This window comes from Lolium rigidum, chromosome 3, assembly GCF_022539505.1.
Source record: "Lolium rigidum isolate FL_2022 chromosome 3, APGP_CSIRO_Lrig_0.1, whole genome shotgun sequence".
NCBI classification, from domain to species: Eukaryota; Viridiplantae; Streptophyta; class Magnoliopsida; order Poales; family Poaceae; genus Lolium; species Lolium rigidum.
Genome location: NC_061510.1, coordinates 101777439 through 101801377, shown reverse-complemented (window position 1 = coordinate 101801377; position 23939 = coordinate 101777439). Strand labels below are relative to the sequence as shown.

At 44.1% G+C, this 23939-nt stretch overlaps 1 protein-coding gene and 1 long non-coding RNA gene across 2 annotated transcripts; both read left to right on the top strand.

The window, feature by feature from the left end:
* Positions 1–2239: 2239 nt before the first annotated feature.
* LOC124702055 (protein SRG1-like) lies at positions 2240–15115 on the top strand. Its single transcript, XM_047234153.1, has 4 exons — positions 2240–2284; positions 2377–2636; positions 2732–3071; positions 14873–15115. The coding sequence occupies exons 2-4, from the start codon at positions 2407–2409 to the stop codon at positions 15113–15115; spliced, it is 813 nt and encodes a 270-aa protein (XP_047090109.1). The 5' UTR covers positions 2240–2284; positions 2377–2406.
* LOC124702056 lies at positions 9377–11161 on the top strand. The gene is made up of 3 exons (XR_007002316.1): positions 9377–10108; positions 10203–10698; positions 11074–11161. It is a non-coding gene; the product is annotated as an uncharacterized LOC124702056 (long non-coding RNA).
* Positions 15116–23939: the final 8824 nt, after the last annotated feature.

Here is a 23939-nt window from a genome sequence, read left to right as displayed (position 1 = left end):
TTCCATCGGCGCAGCCACCGCGCCCATCCCCGTCATCGATGTCGGCCTCCTTTTTTTTCGATAAAGGATGTTTTATTACTTAGATAAGCAATTACATCCAGCCTCTGCATAACCAGGATGCACACAACTGTTTCAATAGTCCAGAACGAGTAATAAAAGGAAAAAGGCGAAATACATATCGAGACGATAAACTATATAACGCCTAAGCCGAGTGTGGAGCTTCAATCCGTAGACTATGCTGCCACCCATGTCGGGAAAAAGTATCCCTCGCCGTAGCCTCCAACCGTGTACAGACCTCCGTAAATAGGTCTCGGTTCTCCGCCCGCTGAAGAGGTAACCATGAACGGAGAATACCCGTACATCCGTAGATGACCTGCAACAAAGAACAGTTTTTATCGTTAAAAATCTTGTCATTTCTACATAGCCATAGCGCCCGGATAACTGCAAGCGCCCCCACCCTAAGAAGCAACTTAAACCTTGAATCAACACCATGAAGCCAATTGCCAAAGACATTTGCCACACTAGTCGGGGGATACGGGGTAGACGCTACTTGGATGACTGACCATATAGATTTCGCAAAGCCGCACTTTGGAAGAAAAGGTGTTTGATGGTTTCGTCATGATGACAGAAAACACACCGTGAATTTCCGTGCCAATTCCGCTTAACAAGATTATCTTTAGTAAGAATAACTCCTCGACGAAGGTACCATCCAAAAATCTTGATTTTTAATGGTATCTTCATCTTCCAAATTTTCTTATTGTTATCAAGCTGGTAAATCAGAATGGAGGATTGCATTGTATAAAGATTTAACTGAAAAAGAGCCATCTACATGGAGATTCCATCTAAATTCATCCGGTTCGGGTGATAATTGAATATCACCCAACCGCTGAACTAGAGCATTCCATGCTCGTTAGCCTTTGTCCAAGTAAAACCCGTCCGAACGTCACATTCGGAGGTGAGGTAGCCATGACGGTAGCAATGGTATCACCTTTGCGACGAACAATACTATACAAAGCAGGATATTGTTCACTCAGGGAAGCATTGTCCAACCAAACATCTTCCCAGAAACGTATCTGTGCTCCATTCTTAATAGAAAAAGTACCATGACGAAAGAAAATATTTTTCGTTGCCATGAGACCAGCCCAGAAGTGAGAGTCCCCGGGTTTCCAAACCACTTGGGAGAGCGTCTTCGAGCCAATATACTTTCTCCGGAGAATAGTTTGCCAAGTCCCGTTCTCGGTAAGAAGCTTAAAAAGCCATTTACCTAGCGGAGCAGAATTCTTAACCTCCGGGTCATGAATTCCAAGTCCGCCCGATCTTTGGGACTACACACTATACTCCATTTAACCAATCGATATTTTTTTTTCTCGCTGTCCCCTTGCCAAAGAATCTGGATCGATAATAATCGAGTTTATGCGGAATTCCTTTCGGCAGGAGGAAGAATGATAACATATACGGTACCATATTTGTTAGTACCGAGTTAATGAGTACCAATCTTCCTCCTATGGACAGCAATTTGCCTTTCCAACTACTAAGGCGTTTACGTAATCTTTCTTCCACAATCTTCCATTCAGCAAGGGTAAGTCTCCGATAGTGAATCGGGATACCCAAATACCGAATAGGGAAATGGCCCTGCCCACAACCAAACAACTCGGTGTACTGAGTCATATCGTTTTGGGCTTCACCGAAACAGAACAATTCACTCTTATGGAAATTAATTTTCAATCCCGACAATTGCTCGAAGGCTGCTAAAATTAATTTGAGATTACGAGCTTTTTCGAGATTATGATCCATAAAAAGAATTGTGTCATCGGCATATTGAAGGATAGATAAACCCCATCAACCAAATGTGGGATCACACCTTCAATTTGACCATCAGACTTGGCACGCTCTATGAGTATTGCCAGCATATCTGCTACAATGTTGAATAACATTGGTGATAGCGGATCGCCTTGGCGTAACCCCTTTCGTGTCTGAAAATAGTGGCCGGTGTCGTCATTGACCCTAATTGCCACCCTACCTCCATACACAAAATCGTAAATTAGAGCACGCCACTCAGGAGAAAAACCTTTCATCCTGAGTGTACATGTTGTAGGAAAGACCATTTGACCTTATCATATGCCTTTTCGAAATCTAATTTTAAAATGACCCCACTAAGTTTCTTGGAATGCATCTCATGTACCGTCTCATGCAGAACTGCCACCTATGCCAGCAAAACACTGGCGCCGGCGTCGAAGAGGCGGCCAAACTGCGGTCGGCGCTGGAGTCTTGGGGCCTTTTCTTGGTAAACGTTAACGAGTCTGTCCCAACAATCTCGGCCACTTGCTCCTTCCTCACATGAACGTGCTACCTGTGTATTCGGCCAATTCCATGCAGGTAACCAACCATGGTGTGGAGCCCTCTCTGATGGACGCCATGATGAGCGCGTCGAGAGAATTCTTCCGGCAACCGATCGATGAGAAGCGGAGATATACTGATCTCGTCGACGGCGAGCGTTTTGAGGATCACCTGGAAGGGTACGGAAGCGAGCAGCTCACGTCCAAGGACCAAACCTCACTCGACTGGTCCGACCGTTTGTACCTCAAAGTGGAACCGCAAGGCGAGCGAAGCCTCCGCCTCTGGCCTGAATCTTTCAGGTCAAATAACCAATCGTATCAATCCTACGACCATTAATTTTCAAAACGTACAGCCTGAATCTGTATTAACGTTCATAGCATGCATTTATATGCAGGGATGTCCTGCATGAATACTCCGTTCAATGCAGCCTGGTGAAGGAAAGACTGGTCTCGGCAATGGCGAGGCTCCTGGGGCTCGACGAGGATCACTTTCTCGCCGAAGAACCTGACGATCGGGCTACCACCTATGCTAGAATCATCTACTACCCTCCGTGCCCGAGACCCGACCTTGTCCTTGGCGTCAAGCCTCACTCTGACGCAACACTTATCACGATTCTCATGGCCAACGACCACGATGTTGGTGGACTGCAAGTTCTCAGAGACGACGACTGGTATAACGTCCTGGCAACCCTGGCCCCTCACGCCTTGCTGATCAGCGTAGGAGACATGATGGAGGTACGATACATTGCATTGGTGGTAGTAGTAGCAATGTACTACCTCCGTTAGAGATTACTAGCAAAAGTGCCCGTGCGTTGCATCGGGTGATAAAAAAAACCTCAACCACTGCATGGTCAAAAAATCTATGATGACAATTCTCATATACCTTGTGCCATCATCAACGAAATTGGTCAAATTTTCTCCTATTCGTGACAAACATGATTAAAAAAACAATGAATCATGAGCTTAAAAATTAGCTTTTAGAATTACCTTGTCACTACACAAATATTAGCTTAAAATTGATTGACCCGCCTAACTGAATTCCGGTGTGCTGCCGTAGATTTTTTAGATCTTATAATTTAAGCCCCGACAATACCTATGCTGAAAGTCCCGACATAACTTTTGTCAACTTGTGATCCGCGGAATTAAACCATATCTTTACGTAATATCTATTTTTAACATATGCACTACTTTGATCGGAAATTATACACTGAAAATAATATAATAATATGTTTAAAAAATCAACAATAAATAAAATGAATTACGGATACTCAGTTTGTGTACATTTGTAATTTTATAGCGAGTAGAATAGTAGTTAGGTCTATTCGGGTTACAACCTTACATATATGGAAAATTATTAAATCACCATTTTTTTAATTTCTTCGCTTCAACTCATGATCTGCTTCAGCAATGAAGAACCGAAAGGGCTAATGTGCTTTTCTTTGTCGTGCTACACTGCTAAGTAGTAGCCTAGTACGGCATATGCAGGCGTCGCCGACGACGGGCCGACATGTATCAATTCTCAATCCTAGACACAGCGATAATTACCTCCTGGCCATGCGCTCCATCCTATCGCCCTCACGGCCAGATCTCGGACCTCAGCGCTGCGCTCCATGCTAAGAGCATCTCCAACAGACGCGCTATATAGGCCGCGCGGCATAAAAACGTCCGATATAGCGCGCGCGGGATAGAATGTGGCGCTCCAGCAGACGCGGTAAACGGCGCGGCGCTGTAAAAATTTTAGGGCGCGCGGCTTTTTGCACAATCCGGAGCGGCATATCTGGCGCGTCGGCTATAGCGCGCGGCATCGCTCGTCCAAGCGCGAAATAGCCAACGGCTGGAAAATTCCTCCCCCGCGCCCGCGCCTTCATTTCCCCACCTACCGCCGGCGCGAAATCCAGCCGCCGCCGGTCGACTCCGCCGCCGCCCCCGCTCGCGCGCCGCCGCGTCGTAGATCCGCGTCGCCCGCACCTCCTCCGGCAGCGGCGGACGCTCCACCGCGCTCGTGTCGCTCGCGCGGCCGCCAGCCGACGAGTTGTAGTCGGCGGTCCTTCTCCGCGGCCCCCTTCGCGCCGCCGTCGCGTTCTCCTCCGCGCAGGCGTCGACATGTCGTCCTCGTCGTCCTCGAGCTTGCTTGCAACATGGCGCGCCCATGGTGCTCGCCCATTTGCTCGCAAGGTATGAACCTCCGCCGGCCGGCCTCTATTATACTCGCCAAGTAGCTACAAAAGTTCATAGTGAAGTAATTTCATACATATGTTTGTAGAGTTCCTCATATGATTCATCTGATGACGAGTTCGACCAAGAAGAAGAGGAGAACATATCGATACTATTAGCATACCGCGCCGTTAAGAGGCCAAAATTTGGTGGATCGGTGTTCGGTAGACAGAAGTTGTGGAGAGAAAGGATTGAAGGGCATGAGAAATTGATGCGGTCGTATTTCAATGAGTATCCGATTTTCCACGAAAGCTATTTTCGGCGGCGTTTCCGGATGAGTCTCAACTTGTTCAAGCACATTGCAACGGAGGTCACCAAATATGATCGCTTCTTTGAGCAAAGGAGGAATGCCGCCGGAGAACTTGGCCATAGCACATATCAAAAGGTGACCGCCGCCTTGCGTATGTTGGCATATGGTATACCGGCGGATCTTGTTGATGATCATTTGGCCATGGGAGGGAGCACTTCTATCTTGTGTGTGAAGCGCTTTGTCGTTGCAATTGTCAATGTCTTTGGCTCCACATACTTGAGAGCCCCCAATGCTCAAGACACGGCAAGGCTTTTGGAGATCAACGCCAACCGGGGGTTTCCCAGTATGCTTGGTTCCATTGATTGTATGCATTGGAGTTGGAAGAATTCTCCAGTGGCATGGCATGGACAATTCAAAGGCTACAAGAAGGATGCCACCATAGGACTTGAAGCGGTGGCCGACCAAGAGACTTGGATATGGCATGCTTTCTTTGGAATGCCCGGATCTTGCAATGGCATCAATGTTCTTCAACGGTCACCACTGATGACAAGACTTGCAATGCGGGAAGGTCCATTGGTGGAGTTTGAAGCAAATGGCCACAAGTACAACTATGGCTACTTCCTCGCCGACGGCATATATCCAAGGTGGCAAACATTTGTGAAGCCAATTATTCAACCAAAAGGTAAAAAGCAAACTCAATTCCACAATGCACAAGCGGCGGCTAGGAAAGATGTAGAGAGAGCATTTGGGATTTTGCAAGCCCAATTTGCCATTGTTAGAGGACCGGCTAGATTTTGGGATCAAGAATGCCTTTGGTATATCATGACCGCATGTGTAATCATGCACAACATGATTATAGAGGATGATCGCGGAAAAGATGTGGATCATACCCACTACGACTTGATGGGGGTTCCCGTGCAAGTGACGAGGTCCGCACATAGGATTGCCCGATTCATTGCCTCATACCATGCCATTCGGTGCAACGACACACATGATGAGCTTCAAAAAGATCTCATGGAAGAATGGTGGAATTGGAATGGACAACAATAGTTGCATATTTGTTGTATTTGTTTGAAAACTATGTGTTGTATTGTCTCAAAACCATGTTGTATTGTTGTATGTTGGACGTGTTGTATTTGGTGTGAAGTATTGTTGTGAACAATGTAATGTATTTGGATGGTACAATATATTTGTGAATTTTTATATATTGTTTGATCTTCTTGGATGCATACTTGTGTGTGTTTGTTGTTTGCGCCGCGTCCGCGCGCTGCAAAATGGCGCGTCCGGCGGAGGTGCTATTTTACCGCGCCAACGCGCGCTGCAAAATGGCGCACCCGGCGGAGGAGAAATCGATCATGCGAGCGCAACGGTTTAGCGCGCGCAGATTTTTGCTTCTGGCGCGCCGCGATATAGCGCGCCTGTTGGAGATGCTCTAAGCGATCAAATTCAAGCCCCAATTCCCCTTTTTCTTGGCGATGGCGCCCGTGCTCGACCGTCCTCCTTCTGCATCGCGCGATGGCGCCGCCTGACGCATGCTCCGGCCCCGGCCACGGCCACGCATCCACGCCACCATCCTCTCCCCGCACGAAAGCACCACCGGCGCTGGCCTGGGCGGGGTGACCTCTGGCTTTTTACGGTGCTCGCCGCCGCGGGTGCGGGCTCCAGCGTCTGCGAGCCGCCGTCGTCGGCCTCCTCCGCTCTAGCTCCGGCAGCCGCCTCTACGAGCTCTCTGCGTCCGCGACCGCGTCTCCGAGCAGAAGAACGTCCTCGACCGCCAAGCCCTACCTACGCGCCGCCGTCGTCCTCTGCCTCGTGGAGCACCGCATCGAACATGCAGCAGGGGAAAGAAATTTCCCAAATCGAACCTCTTCCGTCCGAAGCCGGCTGGAATCCGCCGCGGCTCCGCTGTAGCCGCCTCCCTTCAATCGAGGGACCAACCACCCTTCCTTTGCCCCTCTCCGGCCCCTCTCCGGCTGATGTGCCGCCGCATCTGCTTCCTCCCTCTCTTTGTTTCCTTTTAGTACTGCTCTCGCCCGCTATTTTTCGGCAACCCAGGCGCCATCATCGACCGCCGCCGGCTCGTGGCCAAGCTCCCCCCTCTTTCATCCGGTACTTTCTCTGAAGGTCGATTTATATTTCGACCAGGGACCAATCAATGGTGCTCCTTATTGTTGATTTACCTCGCTGACATTCCAGCAAAATTAGATGTATATAAACCGGTAGTATTCATAATAAGGGAGCGGTATGGGACTATTCAACCCGATTCATCAATCAATTGACTGCAAATACTTTCGTAATTTCTATTAACAATGGAATTGGCTCGACCCCTCCAAGCGCGGAATTGGCTCGTGGCCCATTGCTTGATGCCGGTATACATGGCCCGTCGCCCTGCAGTCGGTTGCTTGCCCCTGCGGACGGATTGATCGAGATGTGAGAAAAAAACAAAACGAAACGGTATGGAATGGCATGGTGCGTATTATGTACCGCGGTGGGAGGCCAAAACCGTCCAAAAAAAGCGTTGACGAAATTTTTTGGCAGAAACCTTAGCTCCTTTATTATTAGGTATAGATAAGACCAGCACATATTATTAGGTCGTATTATGTATATCTATACCTAATAATAAAGGAGCTAAGGTTTCTGCCAAAAAGTTTCGTCAACGCTTTTTTTGGACGGTTTTGCCCTCCCACCAAATCGCATAATACAGCATAATGCCATGTACCGGTTTGTTTTGTTCTTCTTTCCTGTTTTCGTCGCCCATCGTTGTTTTGTCCGTTGCGCGCGTCGTGCGTCCTTTATTTTCCTACGACTCCTGATTTCATCCGCCAAGCAATCAATCTGGTAATTAATCCGGTAACCATCGTGACTTGAGATAGAAGGCGTGACTTGAGATAGAAGTTTTGGGGCACGTCCCAGCTATCGTGCCGAGTTTGCACTTGAGCCCGCAAACGATACGATAGCCTCGCTCGTGCCTCTTCCTTCCTTGCCTATAAAAAGGAGGTTCCCTGTCCGCTGATTTGTAGGAGGTGGCAGATCGTGCAACAAATATTTTCGGCGTTTACCCCGGCATCAGATTCGTTTGGAGCTCGACGGGTGGCTATGTTTTCTAGGTTATTCCTGAGCTCAATGGGCAAAGAAGGACGAAGGAGCTTCAGGGCAAGGCAGGGCAGGGAAGAAAGGAGTAGTTTTGTGCGGCTCCTACTCGAGGTTCACGGCAGGCGACAGCGCGCGCAGGACCAGCGGCCAAAGGCCACGGCGTCCCTGCCCTTCCCGTGTCTGTTACCACTGCCGAGCTCGGGCATGGTGAGAGGGGGCGGCGCTGCGCAGCGGAGATATACCCGCAGAGTTCCAGTAGGCCCGGATGTTGCCTTTGCCGACGCAGGCTTGTGACCACGAACGCGGTGCTCGAGAAGATCTTGCCGCCGCGTCCGACTGCCAGTTCGCTCGCTGTAGAAGTATTGCGAGGCTGCAGTCATCCCAGATTCGATGCTTTTCGAGCCATGGAGCTATAGTGGCGGGTGACTTTGAAGCAGGGGATCCGGGGATCTTCGGGCAGAGCCGGGCGGCAACATCACATCGCATCGGGCTTCCATGCCCGACAACTAAAAGGTAGCATCCGCGGACGCCTCAAGCAAAGGAAAAAAAACAGTCAACTCTGGCGTCCATGAAAACATTGTGGTTCTCGAATTCTCGCCAAGGCATACCTGTCGAGTAACACTACATCTACGGGCAAATTCCTACGGAATGCCTCTTACGGACAGACGTGGAACCACACAATTTGTTCACAGCCCGAGAATCACGGATGGAAAAATCAACAGAACCAACCGGTTACTTGCACGTCCCTCCATAGAAGTTTTCCGTAAGAGTTATCCCGTAAGTCTAGCTTTATTGATACATGTCTGCCTGTGAGCACCTTCAAGCAAAGGCGGGAGGAGTTTGAGCGGTGCCTCCGTGCTGGTCACGATGGCCAGAGAGCCGCCGCAGCAAACAACAGGGTGCTGTTGGGATCACAACGATGGAGCGAAGTCTTCGCCATCAAATTAACCTTGTTGCTATTGGGTTTTCTAGATTGTACTTACATGAATCACTCTTGAGGAGTACCGCGAGACGGCAAGGAACCGATTAATTAGGATGATCGGGACAAAGGGAAGTCTATCCGGCTGTGAGTTGGCATTACAAGAACTTAGATTCTAAAAAAAATCTCAATTAGTTATAATCCTTCAGCGTCGGTTCACCTCGGATTGACCACTTCAGAATTTAAAAAAAATGACCACCTTGGTAGAAGATGGCATAGAGGAAAAGTTTCATCGAGATGATTCGTTTAAGTATTTCAGTTTTTCTCTCCCGGTGCAACGCACGGGCACTTTTGCTAGTATTACAAAATATCTACACGAAGGTATTCCCTATTCTCCCCACCTTCGTCCGTTCGTCGTACATGGTCGCTCGCCCCGCACGTGCAGCAAACTGGGCCAAGCGCCCAAGCCCAACTAAACACCGAGTTCGGGACCTGCTGCACCGTCCTCGACCTGCCCTTGACCAGATCCTCTCACCGCCATCGCCTACTACCGCCGCCACACTGGATCGATCCTGCAAGAGAAGACTGCGGCCACTGCCGTCGCGGATCCGGTGGAGGCGGCTGGACGCGGGATCCAGTGGCGGCTGGACGATTGTCGTCACTGTCCTCCCGCCCCTTCCTCGTCGTATCTCCTCCTCTTCCTACCTCATCGCTCTGAGCTGGGCATGCTCCGCTAGATCCCTCTCCAGGGTATTGGCTAGGCTCTTCCTCCACATCACGTCTCTCCTCCACTCGTCATCATCTGTGTGCGGAGATTGTGGCTGCCAAGATGAACTCGTCGCCAACCCTGGCCGGAGGGCATCTGTACATCGACTCCCTCCACTCTCTTGCTTAGTTTTGTTGATTCGTTTCTCTGCCTTCCTTTTCACATCTTACGAAATGGAGCCTGTGCCTGTAGCTTTGTTTATGAGATTCGATCTTGTGACATGTTTGTCCTTTTTCAGGTATTGGCCAAGGTGTGTGGAATGTCATGGAATTAATTCCTGGGAATCATCTCCAGCACAAACACTCAATGCAGAATGTCCACATAATCTCTCCATATTTTTCTTTCTCAAGAAGGTGCACACACTATTCTCCTCTTGCTGAATTTTGCTTCGTTCTTCAACTGCCCTGCTCCCAAAGCTTCTCAACGCCTACAAGGTGTTTGATTAAAATCCAAGAAGACTATGGGGCTCAATTGATCTGCGCAAGCCATGTGATTCACAACCAGCTTCAATCATCAGCAACTTCCCATGTGTATGTAGTGTTTTGTTCCCTTTTCATCTTATTTTTTGGTATTTTATTCCCCTTGACGCTGCAACTCTTAACAAATCATGACCTGATGATGCAGGTTGAAGAAAAATATGAGAAAATTGTTGTTGGGAGGCAAAAATATTGAACCAGAGAGTGCGACAGTGAAGAACAAAATGGTTTTTTTAATTGAAGTACCCGTCTGAATAGGTTGTATTCGTGGGTGTTTTGATAAGGAACAAGTATTGTTGGGAGTGGAATATTACGATGAAAGCATACACTATAGTGCGCTGAAGCCATTCCCTTCGGTTCTGAATTAGAGAGTGCATCACTGAAGAAACAAAAGAAACATGAAGTGAGTTTTATTGAGTATTCTGAGTTCAACACTTTGTAGTTCTAAAGTGAAAGTGGGTTAGAATCTTCTTAAATCAATATTTGCTGGTTGCAGGGATGCAGACATTAGTGAAGAGGGCACCGCCCTGACCAGCGTGCTCGCCATGGGTGCCCAGATCGCAAAAACGCGTGAGGATTGATGTCCTGGGCGGCCAGAGCTGATGTCCTTGTTCATGATCTCGCCATCTTCGGCACCTCTGCAGGTATATGAGCTCCTTCACGTCTCTTTGATTTTTCAGGGCTACCTCTTTGTTTTATGCTCATGCGCAATGTGCTTCTTACCTTTTTATATTGTTGTGTGGATGATACAAAAGCAAATGACAGGTAGAATGTGAAAATTGGCTAGTTGTGACATATATTTGTTTATTTTTTTCTCTCCTTGATGTTTTTAGCTTACTATTAAGAATAGCTCTGCATGATTGTGGCAGATTAGTTGTGAGGATATATATATAAATAGACATGTGTGAGTAAATATAATAATATGCAAATATGATAGTGTGATATCAAGAGTCAAGAGACCTCAGAATTTAGAAATATGCGTATTGGCTTATTGCTGAACTGGGCATTATAAATTCCAGGAAAGAAGGCAATATTTTGGGAGTGTATGCAGTGGAATGGAAATGGTAAAACTCTTCGAAAGTACTCTCTCTTGCAAATATCACATGTAACATCTATATCTTGGTGAATCGGTAGCCTTAGATTCAGAAATACATGTATTTGTGATTTTCCCTTGCATATTTTGGTAAACCAGGATTGGTAGCCCAGAATTTCATTTCAGTTTAAGGATTTGCTTAATAATGTTATTCCTCCTAAACTTTTTAAGAGAAACACTTTCTTTTTTATATTGTTTCTACCATGTATATTCAGGTTCACCTTGATTATCCTAGCCTACCTGGACAGTTAGTTGAGCCCACGTTTACCTGGACATATAATTCAGTTGGAATGTCTACCTGGACAATTTGTTTGGGATGCTCTATTTTAGTCCAGCGATAGAGCTAGCTGAGATTGCAAGTTATGAGTAAGTAAACTACGAAGTATACTAATTGTTCAGATCACTATAGTACCTCATCCTTTGTTTTCTGGTTTTGCTCCAGGTTGCCGTTGCGGTTCTTCTGTTGGCTGCTCTTAGGTGAGGCCTTCAAGTCCCAATTATCTTTCTCAACATATTAATTGATATGGTTCTTGCAAATTGATCTTCTAAGGGGTTTACTAGGTGAAGCTTCGAGCTGTTGTATTAGTAAATTGGAATGCTGTAAAATTTAGCTAGATCAATCTGTCTGAAATATTACCATAACTTATATAGATGAGATGTACAGAGATTTAAGTTTTGATATTGGATTGTTTATTTGATGTGACTATTGTCTCCCTCTTTGATTCTAATCTGAGTTAAGTGTGAGATGCATTTGGTGAATTTTATTTAATGGAATTGCAACCGAAGCAAGAATTGGGTAGCTGAAAATTATGCTATAGACACAACAACTGAAAACTATGGTGTTTTTCCGTGCTTGCCCATTGCTTCATTCTGGTGATCCGTCCAGGTTTAGTTGTTTCTAGATCCATGACAATTGCATACTATTTCCTATTTCTACTTCAGTTTGGGTGGTCATGCTAGATAGAACAACGTCTGGGAATGGGCATCGTGAGCACTATCTCCCTGGAGAACAAAAAAACAAGAGAAGGGCTACCGCACTGTCTCCATCCTCCACCATGTCGCTTCACCACCAACGAATGACGGATCCGACCGATGGGGCTCAGATCAAGAGCTCTTCTATCGGATCCGCAGCGCCAGAAAATGCCCCGAGGATGAGGTAATCATTAGACGGCTCCTCCATATCTTTCATATTTTGTCCAAGGTTCTAAATTTGGGCAAAGACATATGCACCTCATCCGAGAGATGGTAAACATGAGGGAGCTATTCTTAGAATTAGTAGCAGTACGATCATGTCTTACTAGAAGGAGAGCTATTCACCAAATTCATCTTTGTATCTTGTTTCCTCTTAAGTGCATATCCATTTTGTGTTTTTGTTTACTATCAGCACGAAATAATCAGTTTGGAAGATAATTTTGTCATATATATTTCACTGATACATAGAGCATGGCAAAATTTATTATGAGGAAAGCACATGAGGTCCTTAAATATTCTGATTTATGTGCAATACTTCCTACAGAATTAGCAATCATTTACTTGATGTGCCATAACTTATATTTGTTCTAACTGCACCTGAAAATCTGAAGCTTACAGAAAAGGGTTTTAATATAATTTAGAAAGAATTATATTTGTTTCGCCTTACCATTATGCTTCAGGCTTGAGATGAAACAATAACATCAAGACGAGTTTTTAATCATGTGCTATGAACTTCTCTAGCTGCAATTTGTTTTTTCAGGTCTTGGGATGTTCAATGAATAACAATGAGATCACACAATTTCCATTGTTACTACTTTCTTATTCCATCTGGTGTTGATTTTTTTCCTGGGTGATATAAATAGGTCAGTAAACAGATCATATGTTGTACTTTTTTGTGTACATATTTTTTTGGCATACGATAGACTATTCCTTATTTGATGGACTCTTTCCCTTATCTTTATTAAGTGTTAATTCGTTGTCATATTTTTGTGTAGCTTGTTTTAGAGAAGCCATATTTTATTTTACATGAGATTTTTGGATCTGATTCTGCTTTTGGTTGTATGAGATTTACGCCATTTAGATCTGTGCTATTTCGTTATATATGAAGGGAAAAGAATGTGGTGCTTATTGCTCAATTTAGTGACTGCTCCAGTTCATTAGATTCTAATAAGTCGAGCCTCGTGTGTGAGTATGTGGCTGCAATTTGTAGTTTGGTGATTCTCAGTTTTTTTAATAATTATATTTCAGACGTTTATCATGTTATTAAATTTTGATTGATAATGTATCAAACTGATGCAGAATCTCTCTGCGGACCACGGGCGCCTAGATGCACTCAAAAACTCTCTCTCCCGGCATCGCTTCCAGCTTGAATTCCACTTCTGCACCCCTCTCTCTTCCATCACTTGTTCCATTCATGAGGGCCCAGATCTCATGGAACAAATCTGTCTTCATCACCCCCACCAGCACTCACAACACTCCGATAGTTGGTCTGACAAAATCCACCATTTTGTTTATGAAGTGCATGCTGATTTGTGCGGGTTTGTGGTGTGCCTGACTGGCTGATTCAGAGGCTTTGAGCGATCACTTCATCAAATCTGGTGAGGATTATCTTCCATGTTATGCGTGGCATGTTTCTTGAAAGATTTACTGGTAGAAATTTGATCTCTTTATTTAGTTCATTGCAACAACATAGCATGAGATTTTCCAAAAGTAAGGTCTACTTCTGTTAATTGCATATGTCAGAACCTATTCCTATTGGCACTTCTTTCAGAATCAGTTGTTTTTCCTTGTATGTAAGCATTATGCAGCTATGGTTAAAGAGTGTTTAATACTTCACACTATGAGATGCAACACGGCAAATGTGACATCGCAACCAATGTCGTGATGCACGACCATGTAGTGCGGTCACTCCTCTTTACCACCTTCAACGATGATGGTGCCTCGCTTTGTTCCCTCCACCGCACTCTGGTGGATTCACCACCACTAGGGAAAGTGCGGAGCTATTTGTCCAATGGGAAGAGAAGGAACCAACAACTAATATTTCTGGCTACTTCATGAGAGGACGCACTGGATGCTTGGCACGTGCCTGTTATTTTCTTACTAGCGTATGTTAATTTGGTTTTCGGAAATTACTAATTCAATACGGTTACTTTGTCTCATAAGTGAAGTCTTCTGATATCAATTAGTTACTCCATGTCCATTTAGTAATTCTGAATTAAATATCATCAGAGATAAGAGTTTATTACGTCCATGTAATGGCATATGTACATGCCAGATGGGCATGCCCATCTGTGATGAGTTATTCTGGTCTGTATGACAGTATGAGTGAACTTCACATAAATGAGAGCATTATGATATCCTTGATTGCATTCGGTATTATCATGCTTGGAACTACGCAAATGCACAACAATGTTGTTATTGCATTCAGTATATTACTATTATGATGTACTTGATTTGTTTTGAATTTTCATAGTGAGTTATGAAATATATATGTGCATTGAGAAATTAAATTTGAGGACCCGTAGCAACGCACGGGCATCTATACTAATATATCATTAAAATGTTTAGATTCTACTTTTCAAGATATAATTTATGTCGTAAAATTTGTATTATGTTAGTTAAATTGACGATCTAAAGATATATGATGGCCTTAAAATCTCTAACGGAGGAAGTAGAGTATAGTATGTATTTAATTTCTATTTGGCGAGGAATTTGACTTGTAATATATCATTTTTCAATTTGTGCCTGACAAGATAATGAGCAACGGGATCTTTAAGAGCCCGGTGCACCGGGTCGTGACAAATGCAAGTAAAGGGAGGATGTCGGCGGTGATGTTTTATGGGCCAGATCTTGACAAGGAGATAGGGCCGGCAGATCAGCTAATTGACAATAGGCGGCCGGCGTGGTACAAGAGAGTGAAAGTGAAGGACTACGTCCATGGGCTCTTTCAGAATTTTTCTCGCGGAGCAAGAGTTATAGACACAGTGCGGATCTAAGCTAAGAGCATCTCTAACAGAGTCCGTAAAAATCCAAACTGAAAAACTCGAGTTCAGTCTTCCGAAAACATGTTTACGGGTCGCAAAACAGCTGGCGCAGAACACACCCTGTAAACTGAAACTGAAAAACGGAATATTCCAAAATCATCGTCTTCTTCACAAGAACTATCCCCGATGCTGCCTAGATCTCCCCGCGCGGACCGCCACCTGTGCCCCTAGCTGCAGCCGTGAGCTTGGGGACGGCCACGCACACGCCCGTGCGGACGGAGCTGGGCAGACTACGCACAGCGCATGATTGTTTACCATGATTACCATGATTGTTTAACTCCGCGCGCGGACGGAGCTGCAGAGTACGCACAGAGCAACCAGGCCAGCTCTTGTCGAATTAGATGTCAATACTAATCAATGAGCTCCTTGGCCGCGCTGCTAGCTGCTTGGTCGTGCTGCTGACTGATGTTGCCTGCTCCGCCCGCGCCATTGCTGCTTGGCCGCGCTGCTAGCTGATGTCGCGCCGTCTGCTGTGTTCGTCCGCCGCGCTCGCCGCCTGCAGCTACGAGCTTGGTCAGCGGTGCATAATTTTAATAAAGCAGCCAGAAATCGCCGGATGGAGGTGGTTGTACGGACGGCGGTGCTGGAGAACTCCGTTCAGTTTTGGACCTGTAAACCATCTTTGGACTGTATTAGTAGGGGTCGAGTTTAAAAATTTTCGGGCCCCTGAAAAAAAATTTCGGGCCGGACGGCGAGTTCAGTCTCTGTTCTGCGCCACTTTCGAACCGAACCCGTAAATCGGCCGGGAAAATACGGTTCCGGCGTGGTTTACGGGCTCTGCTAGAGATGCTCTAACGGCGTGTAAACGCATGTTTTCATGTAAATCATGTGGTTCTTAAATTGAGAAATCGAAATAGACACGGTGTGGATCTAAAGACAATGGTAAAAAATAAACATGGTTTAATGTAAATCATCCTATTCATATACGGGAAATATTGAAATAAAAAATATTCATGTAAAGATTCTTATTATCTAAATATGAATTTCATGTTTAAATGGTGAAGTGGGCGTTCCTACTCTTCCTTTTTCCTCTTCATTGGTTCTTCATTTGCTTCCTCATATAGTTTGTAATATCCCAGGATTTGGGGTTACAAAAATAGAGGAAATAGATGTGTGCATTGCATTCATGCATAAAAAATCTGGAGAATTTGCGCGCTTTAAAGTAAAACAGTCACAGTAACTGAAGTTTCACTTGACCTTGGTGGAACTGAAGTAGCTCATCAAGTCAAGTGCTATAAACCTCAAAGTGACCTTTGCTAAAACCATGTCTTGGGTAGAATTGATTTGATCTAAGGGGTTAGATCAAATGGAACTAACACCAACACAAGCTTATTATTAAACCCTAGAGATGGGAGAGGTCTATACCATCAAAGAGATAAGAAACAAACTCTAAATTATTAACACTTAAAAAATTGAGCAACTACCTTGAGGTACAATTAAATTCACTTTAAAATTAATTACTAAATATGGTAAAATACAAGGATCTAAGTGCATAAAAGCCACACATTCTTACTCCAACCATAACTTATTAAATATGTGGAATATCACAAAACTAAATTCTTTTACATTACGAATTATAATTCAAACTATATGAATAAAATAAACTATGAGTATTTTGAAACTCATATGATCATGCCTTGGTGAAATCAACATTCACCATTCAAAATTGGGGTATAATCCTTGTCTTTGACATTTTGATCTCAATTACAATATAAATACAATCACATATGATATAGTAACTCACCCACAAGCATAAAATCATTCACAAGATATTTAGTAACAAAAGCCACTTGTCTATCCAAAAATGAATCACATGATAGGATAATACCAATGCCACATAGGATAAAAATATCTACATAGCTTGCATCCTAAGCAATGCCACCTCATACTTAAAGGATTGATATGGATGAGAGCATGACAACCAAGCACCTTACTCATCAAATTAAGACACCTATGTGTCATGATATTAGAGCATACTCAAGCTTATAAAAGGAACCCTCTACTTCATCCATTCCATCATCTTGCACCATGATGCAAGAAAACCAACACATAGAGCCACTCCATAAAATAGTTAGGATCAAGATGAAGCAGCTAGGAGGTGGAGGCATGCCACAAGATGCAGGTTTATCAGAATTCCTGAAGAACAAGCTACAGAAGATAACAAGGTAGAATTCTTAGGAAGACCACATATTTAGATAATCACATCATCATTCCTAGAGTAGAACCCTAGATTATAATCCAAGTCCTTGTAGAGTGAGAGAGGTAATTGGTACAACCATATCTGAATATTTGTAGTAATACCATAGGAAGCTAAACCTTTGACCATTATAAATTGAGTAATGATCATAAACCCTAAGAACATTAAGTAAGGAGCTATTAAGAATAAGATGCTAATTATAATGCCATGATTGTGCTTGGGAGAAATAGAAGAATAAGCCATAAGCTCAATCCTATAAGTAGATATCCTTCACCACATGAAGTTATAGGGAGATCAGTAGTAAGCAACCCTAGGCTTATATTCCAACTTTAACTTGTGAATCACTTGGTGATCATAAGTAGAATCCTACCACATCTACATTACACTTAATCCTTACTTAAAGAACTTAAGAAAACCTTAGAGTCAAACTCTATACTTTATATGGTGAGAAACCATTCATTCTTATAACCAAAGTTAACTATAAAAAGAACCATAACCACTTTAGTTACTTCAGTGATAAATTAAAGATAATACTAGAAGTCTATTGGTAGAAGATAAAACCAATTCTCAAATCCTTAGTATCTAAAGAAGAACAGCAACTATTGCTAAATTCTGTAATTATAACCATGTGTGGTGATCAACCACTTATCCTCATAAACCAAAACCAAACCATGATGAGAGTAGTACCTACTCTAGGTATTTTAAGGTGTTACTAAACTACAATATAAATACTAAACTTGGAAGTAGTTCAAGTAGAATTTCCAATTCACTAAAACCTACTTATGCACATAAAATAATAGACAAGTGATAGCATTCTCAAATAATAGATAAAGTCCTTAGTGATATTTTAGCACATGAAATCATATGTACATGACTAAATTCTCAAATAAGAACCAAGACATATTAATAACCTCTAAAACACTTGGTGTACAAAATATCAACTCCAATCATTCAAAAGGGAGTTGTGTTCTAAATAAAAAAAAGGGAAATTAAAATAAATACCTAAATTATTGCCTAATTTAAACATTGTCATAAGGCTCACATATATGGAATGTGATTCAAAAACAATGCAGCAATGCATGTATCCTTTCCTTATTCCTAATAAAATTCAAATTATAAATACCTGCAGGGTATCATATGATTTAAAATTTGAATTAAAACAGAATTATAAAACAGAATTGAAAACAGAAAATAAAAACTGAAAAGAAAAAGAGGGAAACATTACCTGGACTCACCTGGCCGTGGCAGCCCAGCAGCAGCCCAAAGACCAGCTCCAAACCCCAGCCCAGTACCTTTTCGTGGGGATAAATACGAAGAGAACGTCGTCGTCTTCGTCTCCTCTACTCGACGCGCAGGAGCTCGCCACCGCGACGAGGTGAGCCACGTCCCGCGTTCGCCGCCGATGTTGTTGACCTCCAGCGCACGCCGGAGACCGTATAAAACGCGCTGGAGTCCTCCATTCCCCTCTCTCTGCTCCATTCTCTTCCAACGACGAAACCCTAGCTCGCCGGCCTCCGTTCACCGCCGGCGATTAAGGCATCCCCGAGCCTCGCCGAGGATACTCCCAGCACCACCGTCCTCTTCTCGTTCTTCTCATCAAAGCGTGCAAGCTGGGAAGCCCCTGGTCTGGCGAATTCGGCCATTTTCTCCGACCACCGCCGCCATGTCCATGGATGATTTCGTCGCCGACTGAGCTCCATCGACCTCTCCTTCAAGCCCATCGCCATCAGGGTGAGCATGCGCTTCTTGAGAACCTCCTATTGCATCCTAGCTCGCGCCGTCGCTCGTTGTCATCGCTGTTCGTTTGCAACCGCCGCAGATCCTCGCCGGCGAGCACGCTCCGGTGACCAAACCGGAGCGGCGCCACCACCAAGAGGTTCGCCTCGGCACGCTCGTTTCAACGCACACGCACACGCCCCCGCGGGAACCAGGAATCACCGGCGTCGCCCACCACTGGCCGCCGGTGGTGGCCATGGTTGCCACGTCATCGCCACCGTGGCAGCTGACGCGGCCGTGCCCCACCAGTCATTGACTGCTGGGTAGACTTAACCGGGTAACTCTAGTATTTACTTTATAAATTTAAAACCAGAAAATTGCTATAACTTAGAAAGAATATAGAAAATTCAATTTAGCTCAGAAAATACAAATGAAATATTAAAATGCTCATAACAATAAACTCTATCCAAGAAAAATATAAAATGAAATTTTTTATTTTAAATAAAAAAATTAATTGTTTAACCCTATTTAATTAAGCCTTTCTTATAATTCAAATCAAAAATTCAATAATTAAGAAAAATTTCTAAAATAAATAAAGACCAGCAAAGCAAATAAAGAAAACATCAAACTAATTTTCTTTATTTGTTATCTTGTTAAATCCTTATTAGAGAGATTTAAACCCTAATTAATAATCATCTTAATTATTAATTCATTAAAAATAATAAAAAGTCCCAATCCAATATTATTTTTAATTCAAAGTTATTAATAACTTCAACTTTATAATTAAGTTATTAATCATAGAACTATATGATAATTAGGAAACCCTAATTCCTTATTGAATGATATACAACATTATCATTTCATGTGAAACCTAAAACCCTAATTCAATTAGGAACCTAGCCTCATTAATCAATATGAACCCTAAATTGTTTCTAAACCTAAACCCTAGGTTAGAACATGTGATCATATTACTTTCTTTTGACTCATAGATCCATAGTAACAATTAAATGTTTGTCATGTCCACATAAAATGTAGAAACCCTACCACTACTAATCTAGCATTCCATGTATCCACCCCATCAGACCTAGGTGATCAAATAGGGTCAACCAAGTGTAAACCCTAGTTACTATCCTCCAAGAAATAAACATTAGTTATCCATACTAAGCATCACACTATTGTGATGAACCCTAATAGCAACCATACCTACTATTTTGCATTACATAACCATGTTCCACTAAACCCTATTAGATATGGATACTTATGAACCATCTTATTTAGAAACCAACCATTCTTCACTTAGTGAAACCAATAATAAAACCTAGACAACCTCAACCCTAATTTAAACACTTCTTATTACTTAAGGAGTATGTTCTTCAAAAGTTATTCTTTTGAAGTAAATAAAGAATAGCCAAAACCTACTTAATAGGACCTATAAACCCCAGCCAACTATCACCAGCAAGGTATACAACCTTGATAGCACCCATGTCTAATGAATTGCCTAAGATGTGTTTCCAACCTGGTTAGAATCCATCTAATACATACTCAAGAAGCTAATTTGGAAACCATAGTAAACCATAGAACTCCACAACCATATTATCATACTTGTTCTTTATTAAAGAACATGTTCTCCAAAAGTTATTCTTTTGAAGTATATAACAAGTAATCATCAACCATACACTATAGGAATTAATATTGACAACTGTCTTTTACTTATTATACAACTACTATCCCTTGGTGTGTATGATTGTTATTATCCATTCTACTACTTTTTTAAGATACCAAGTAATCAACCTTAATAAGAACATTGTTTGTGAATCAGTCTAAAAGTGCAACACACCCGAAACTAATCATTAACACTCACTAATCCTAAATCATCGGGGTTAGGTCACGCTTAGAGCGATTGGATCTCATACTTATGCATTATTGCATCCTTGCCAATCTTTTAAACATCGTCCTTACCGGACGATGATGCTATTTCAGAATTTGGAGTTATTGCGTATCGAAGATCTTGCCTCGCATAATCTTGCAGTCAAGAAAGGCAAGTTCATCGCTTGCTCATGTCATTTGAGTATTTTTACCAAATTACTTGCAAAGTACTATATTTATCACTATTGCATAAAAAGCAAAACCACTATTTTCATAACTATGAATATGACTAAGTGGTGGGCAATGGAACCATGGATTGTGTTGATATGGTGGAGGTTCCATTGCAAGGGTTTATATCCATCTAGGATTAAACAAGAAATGTCGTCCAGTGATTCTCACTACAAGAAAAGTTGCCATGGCCGACGAAGTTGAAGTCGCGCCGTGGTTGCTGGTGCACCATGGCCGACGATTTTTGGTCTCTCCGTTGTGCATGTCAAAACGTTTTTTTTTCTCGTTTTTGAGGCCACCTAGCCCGACGAAAACGGCCAAAACGTCGCGTATGGTGTCCCGGGACGTGGTGCATCTCGAATTCTCGGGTTCGCCGGCCGAGTCAACGCAAATCCGCACCGCCGAGGGATGTAGGGCCCAGATGGCAGCCTCTCTGGCATTGTTTTTTTCTCGATCGCGCCATCTCGTTCAACGCTCTCCGATCGAGCCGTTTACGATGCAGGATCATGGGTCCCGCATGTCATCCTCTATGAACCAAAATTCTTTCTATTCTTGGATTTTTTGACCCCTGATTTCTGGCTACTTCCTTTTTCTTTTGATCCCTTGCCGCCTTGGAAACGTTGAGACCGCTGCCGCTAATTGGGACCCGCATGTCATCCTTTATGAGCAATCAACTTTCTTTTCTTGGAGTTTTTTTTGGCACCTCAAATTTGGTCACTTGCCTTTTTCTTTCGATCCCCCGCCGCCTCAAACGGTGATACCGCTGCTGCTAAATGGGACCCGCATGTCATCCTCTATGTACTATAAAACTTTATTTTCTTGGATTTTTTTAGCACCTCATATTTGGTCACTTACCTTTTTCTTTCGATCCCCTGCCACTACAAGAAAAGTTCTGATAGACAACGTCCCAAAATCGTCCACTAAGGGCCATTTTTCGTCTCCTATGGGCCTAACCCGACGATATGGGTTCTGTTGTCGAAACTGCGTCAGGCAAAGTCCTACGACGATTTTTTCGGTCCGTCGCGCTTGGGCGCCCTTCCGCCACGGAAAATCGGACCGTTGCGAAGTGTTTCCGGGAGCCCGTTGACTACGACGTCATGCAAGCCGCCACGTGGCGTACGCCGTTAATCGGCGAGTACCGGCGTTAACCGAGCTGAAACCCCGTGGTAGATGGAAGGCCCACACGAGGCCTGCCACGTCTTAAGCGGGCCGGCCCATTAAGTTTGCGGGCCGGGCCAGCTGACTTAGTTTGACCGGTCAACTATATAGCTGGGCTGGTCCATTAGTTACGTGGGCCGGGCCTAACCTCTAAGGTTGACTGGTCAAAATTTTAATGGGTCGGCCCACTACGCATGTGGGCCGGGCCGAATGCACACGTTTGACGGGTCAGCAGGCAAAAGGGCCGGCCCACAAGACATGTGGGACCCACTTTCCATTTAACAAGTGGGGTCCACCTTAAAGCAAGTGGGTGAAAGAACATCTCTCATATTATGTTTTGAGTGTTTGATGTCAATGTATGTGATACACTAATGTTTGTTTAAGTGGTACAGGGATTATATAGATACATTTGTATGTGTGTTGGATGTGGTCAGTGCTGTCAAAAAGTATCAAGAAAAGCTCACCAGGTCGGATAATCCGGGCCGGATATTTGGAAATATCCGGCCCCCGAATTTCGGCTAAGGACTTGAGGAAATGCAGCTCGAGATAGGGGCCGGACAATTGCCCGGATATTGTCCTGGTTTTGTCCCGAGGCCGGATTATCCGGGCCGGATATTTCGGAATATCCGGCCCCCTCGAAAACGGCTAAGGACCCGAAGAAAAGCGTGTCCGGATAGGGGCCGGACGGCTGTCCGGACATTGTCCTCGGTTTTGTACCGAGAGGCCGGATTATCCGGGGGGGGGGCGGATTATCCGGCCCTAACTTAGGCCGGATTATCCGGCCCCCCGGAAGGCTCAACGGCTGGATTTTGGGGAGGGGTATTTATACCCCTCTTCTTCTTCCTTCCCCCTTTGCTCAATCATTGCACAAGAAATCTGCCAAGCTTCACCTCCATTAGAGCCACCTCAAGAAACACAATATTTGCAAGATTTCCTTCCTCCCCCAACCAAATCTCTTGATCTTTGGAGATTCGAAGGAGAAGCCACCGATCTACATCCTCACCGAAGCGTTTTTCATTTCCCCCTCATTTGTTTGAGGGATCTCATGCTAGTGTTCCTATTTGGTTCCCTAGTTGATTTGTGTTGATGTGTTGTTGTTGATTGTTGTATTGTTACAGATTTGGGAGCCTCCAATTCAGTTGTGGATGTGTGCCCCAAGAACCTTGTAAAGGCCCGGTTTCCGCCTCGAGGAAATCCCTTAGTGGAAGTGGGCTAGGCCTTTGTGGCGTTGCTCACAGGAGATCTGAGTGAAGCCTTCGTGGCTGTTGGTTTGGCTTTCATAGCAACCACACTCCTCCAAACGTAGACGTACCTTCTTGCAAAGGAAGGGAACTACGGGAATCATCTCCGTGTCATCGCGTGCTCCACTCTCAGTTACCTCTATCCTATTCTATCTCTTATATTGTGTAGCTATATCTTGCTTAGTTGCTTATCTTGTCATATAGGTAAATTCACTTAGTTGCATATCTAGAGAATCTACCTTTGTGTCAAGCCTAAATTGAAAAAGAACTAAAAATTGGTTAGCACCTATTCACCCCCCCCCCTCTAGGTGCGGCATACGATCCTTTCAATTGGTATCAGAGCCTCGGCTCTTATTTCGAGCTTAACCGC

Coding starts and splice junctions, on each gene's coding strand:
- LOC124702055 (XM_047234153.1), top strand. CDS start 2,407: ATGGACGCCATGATGAGCGCGTCGAGAGAATTCTTCCGGCAACCGATC. Junction 2,637..2,731: donor CTCTGGCCTGAATCTTTCAG/GTCAAATAACCA, acceptor ATTTATATGCAG/GGATGTCCTGCATGAATACT. Junction 3,072..14,872: donor GCGTAGGAGACATGATGGAG/GTACGATACATT, acceptor GTGCCTGACAAG/ATAATGAGCAACGGGATCTT.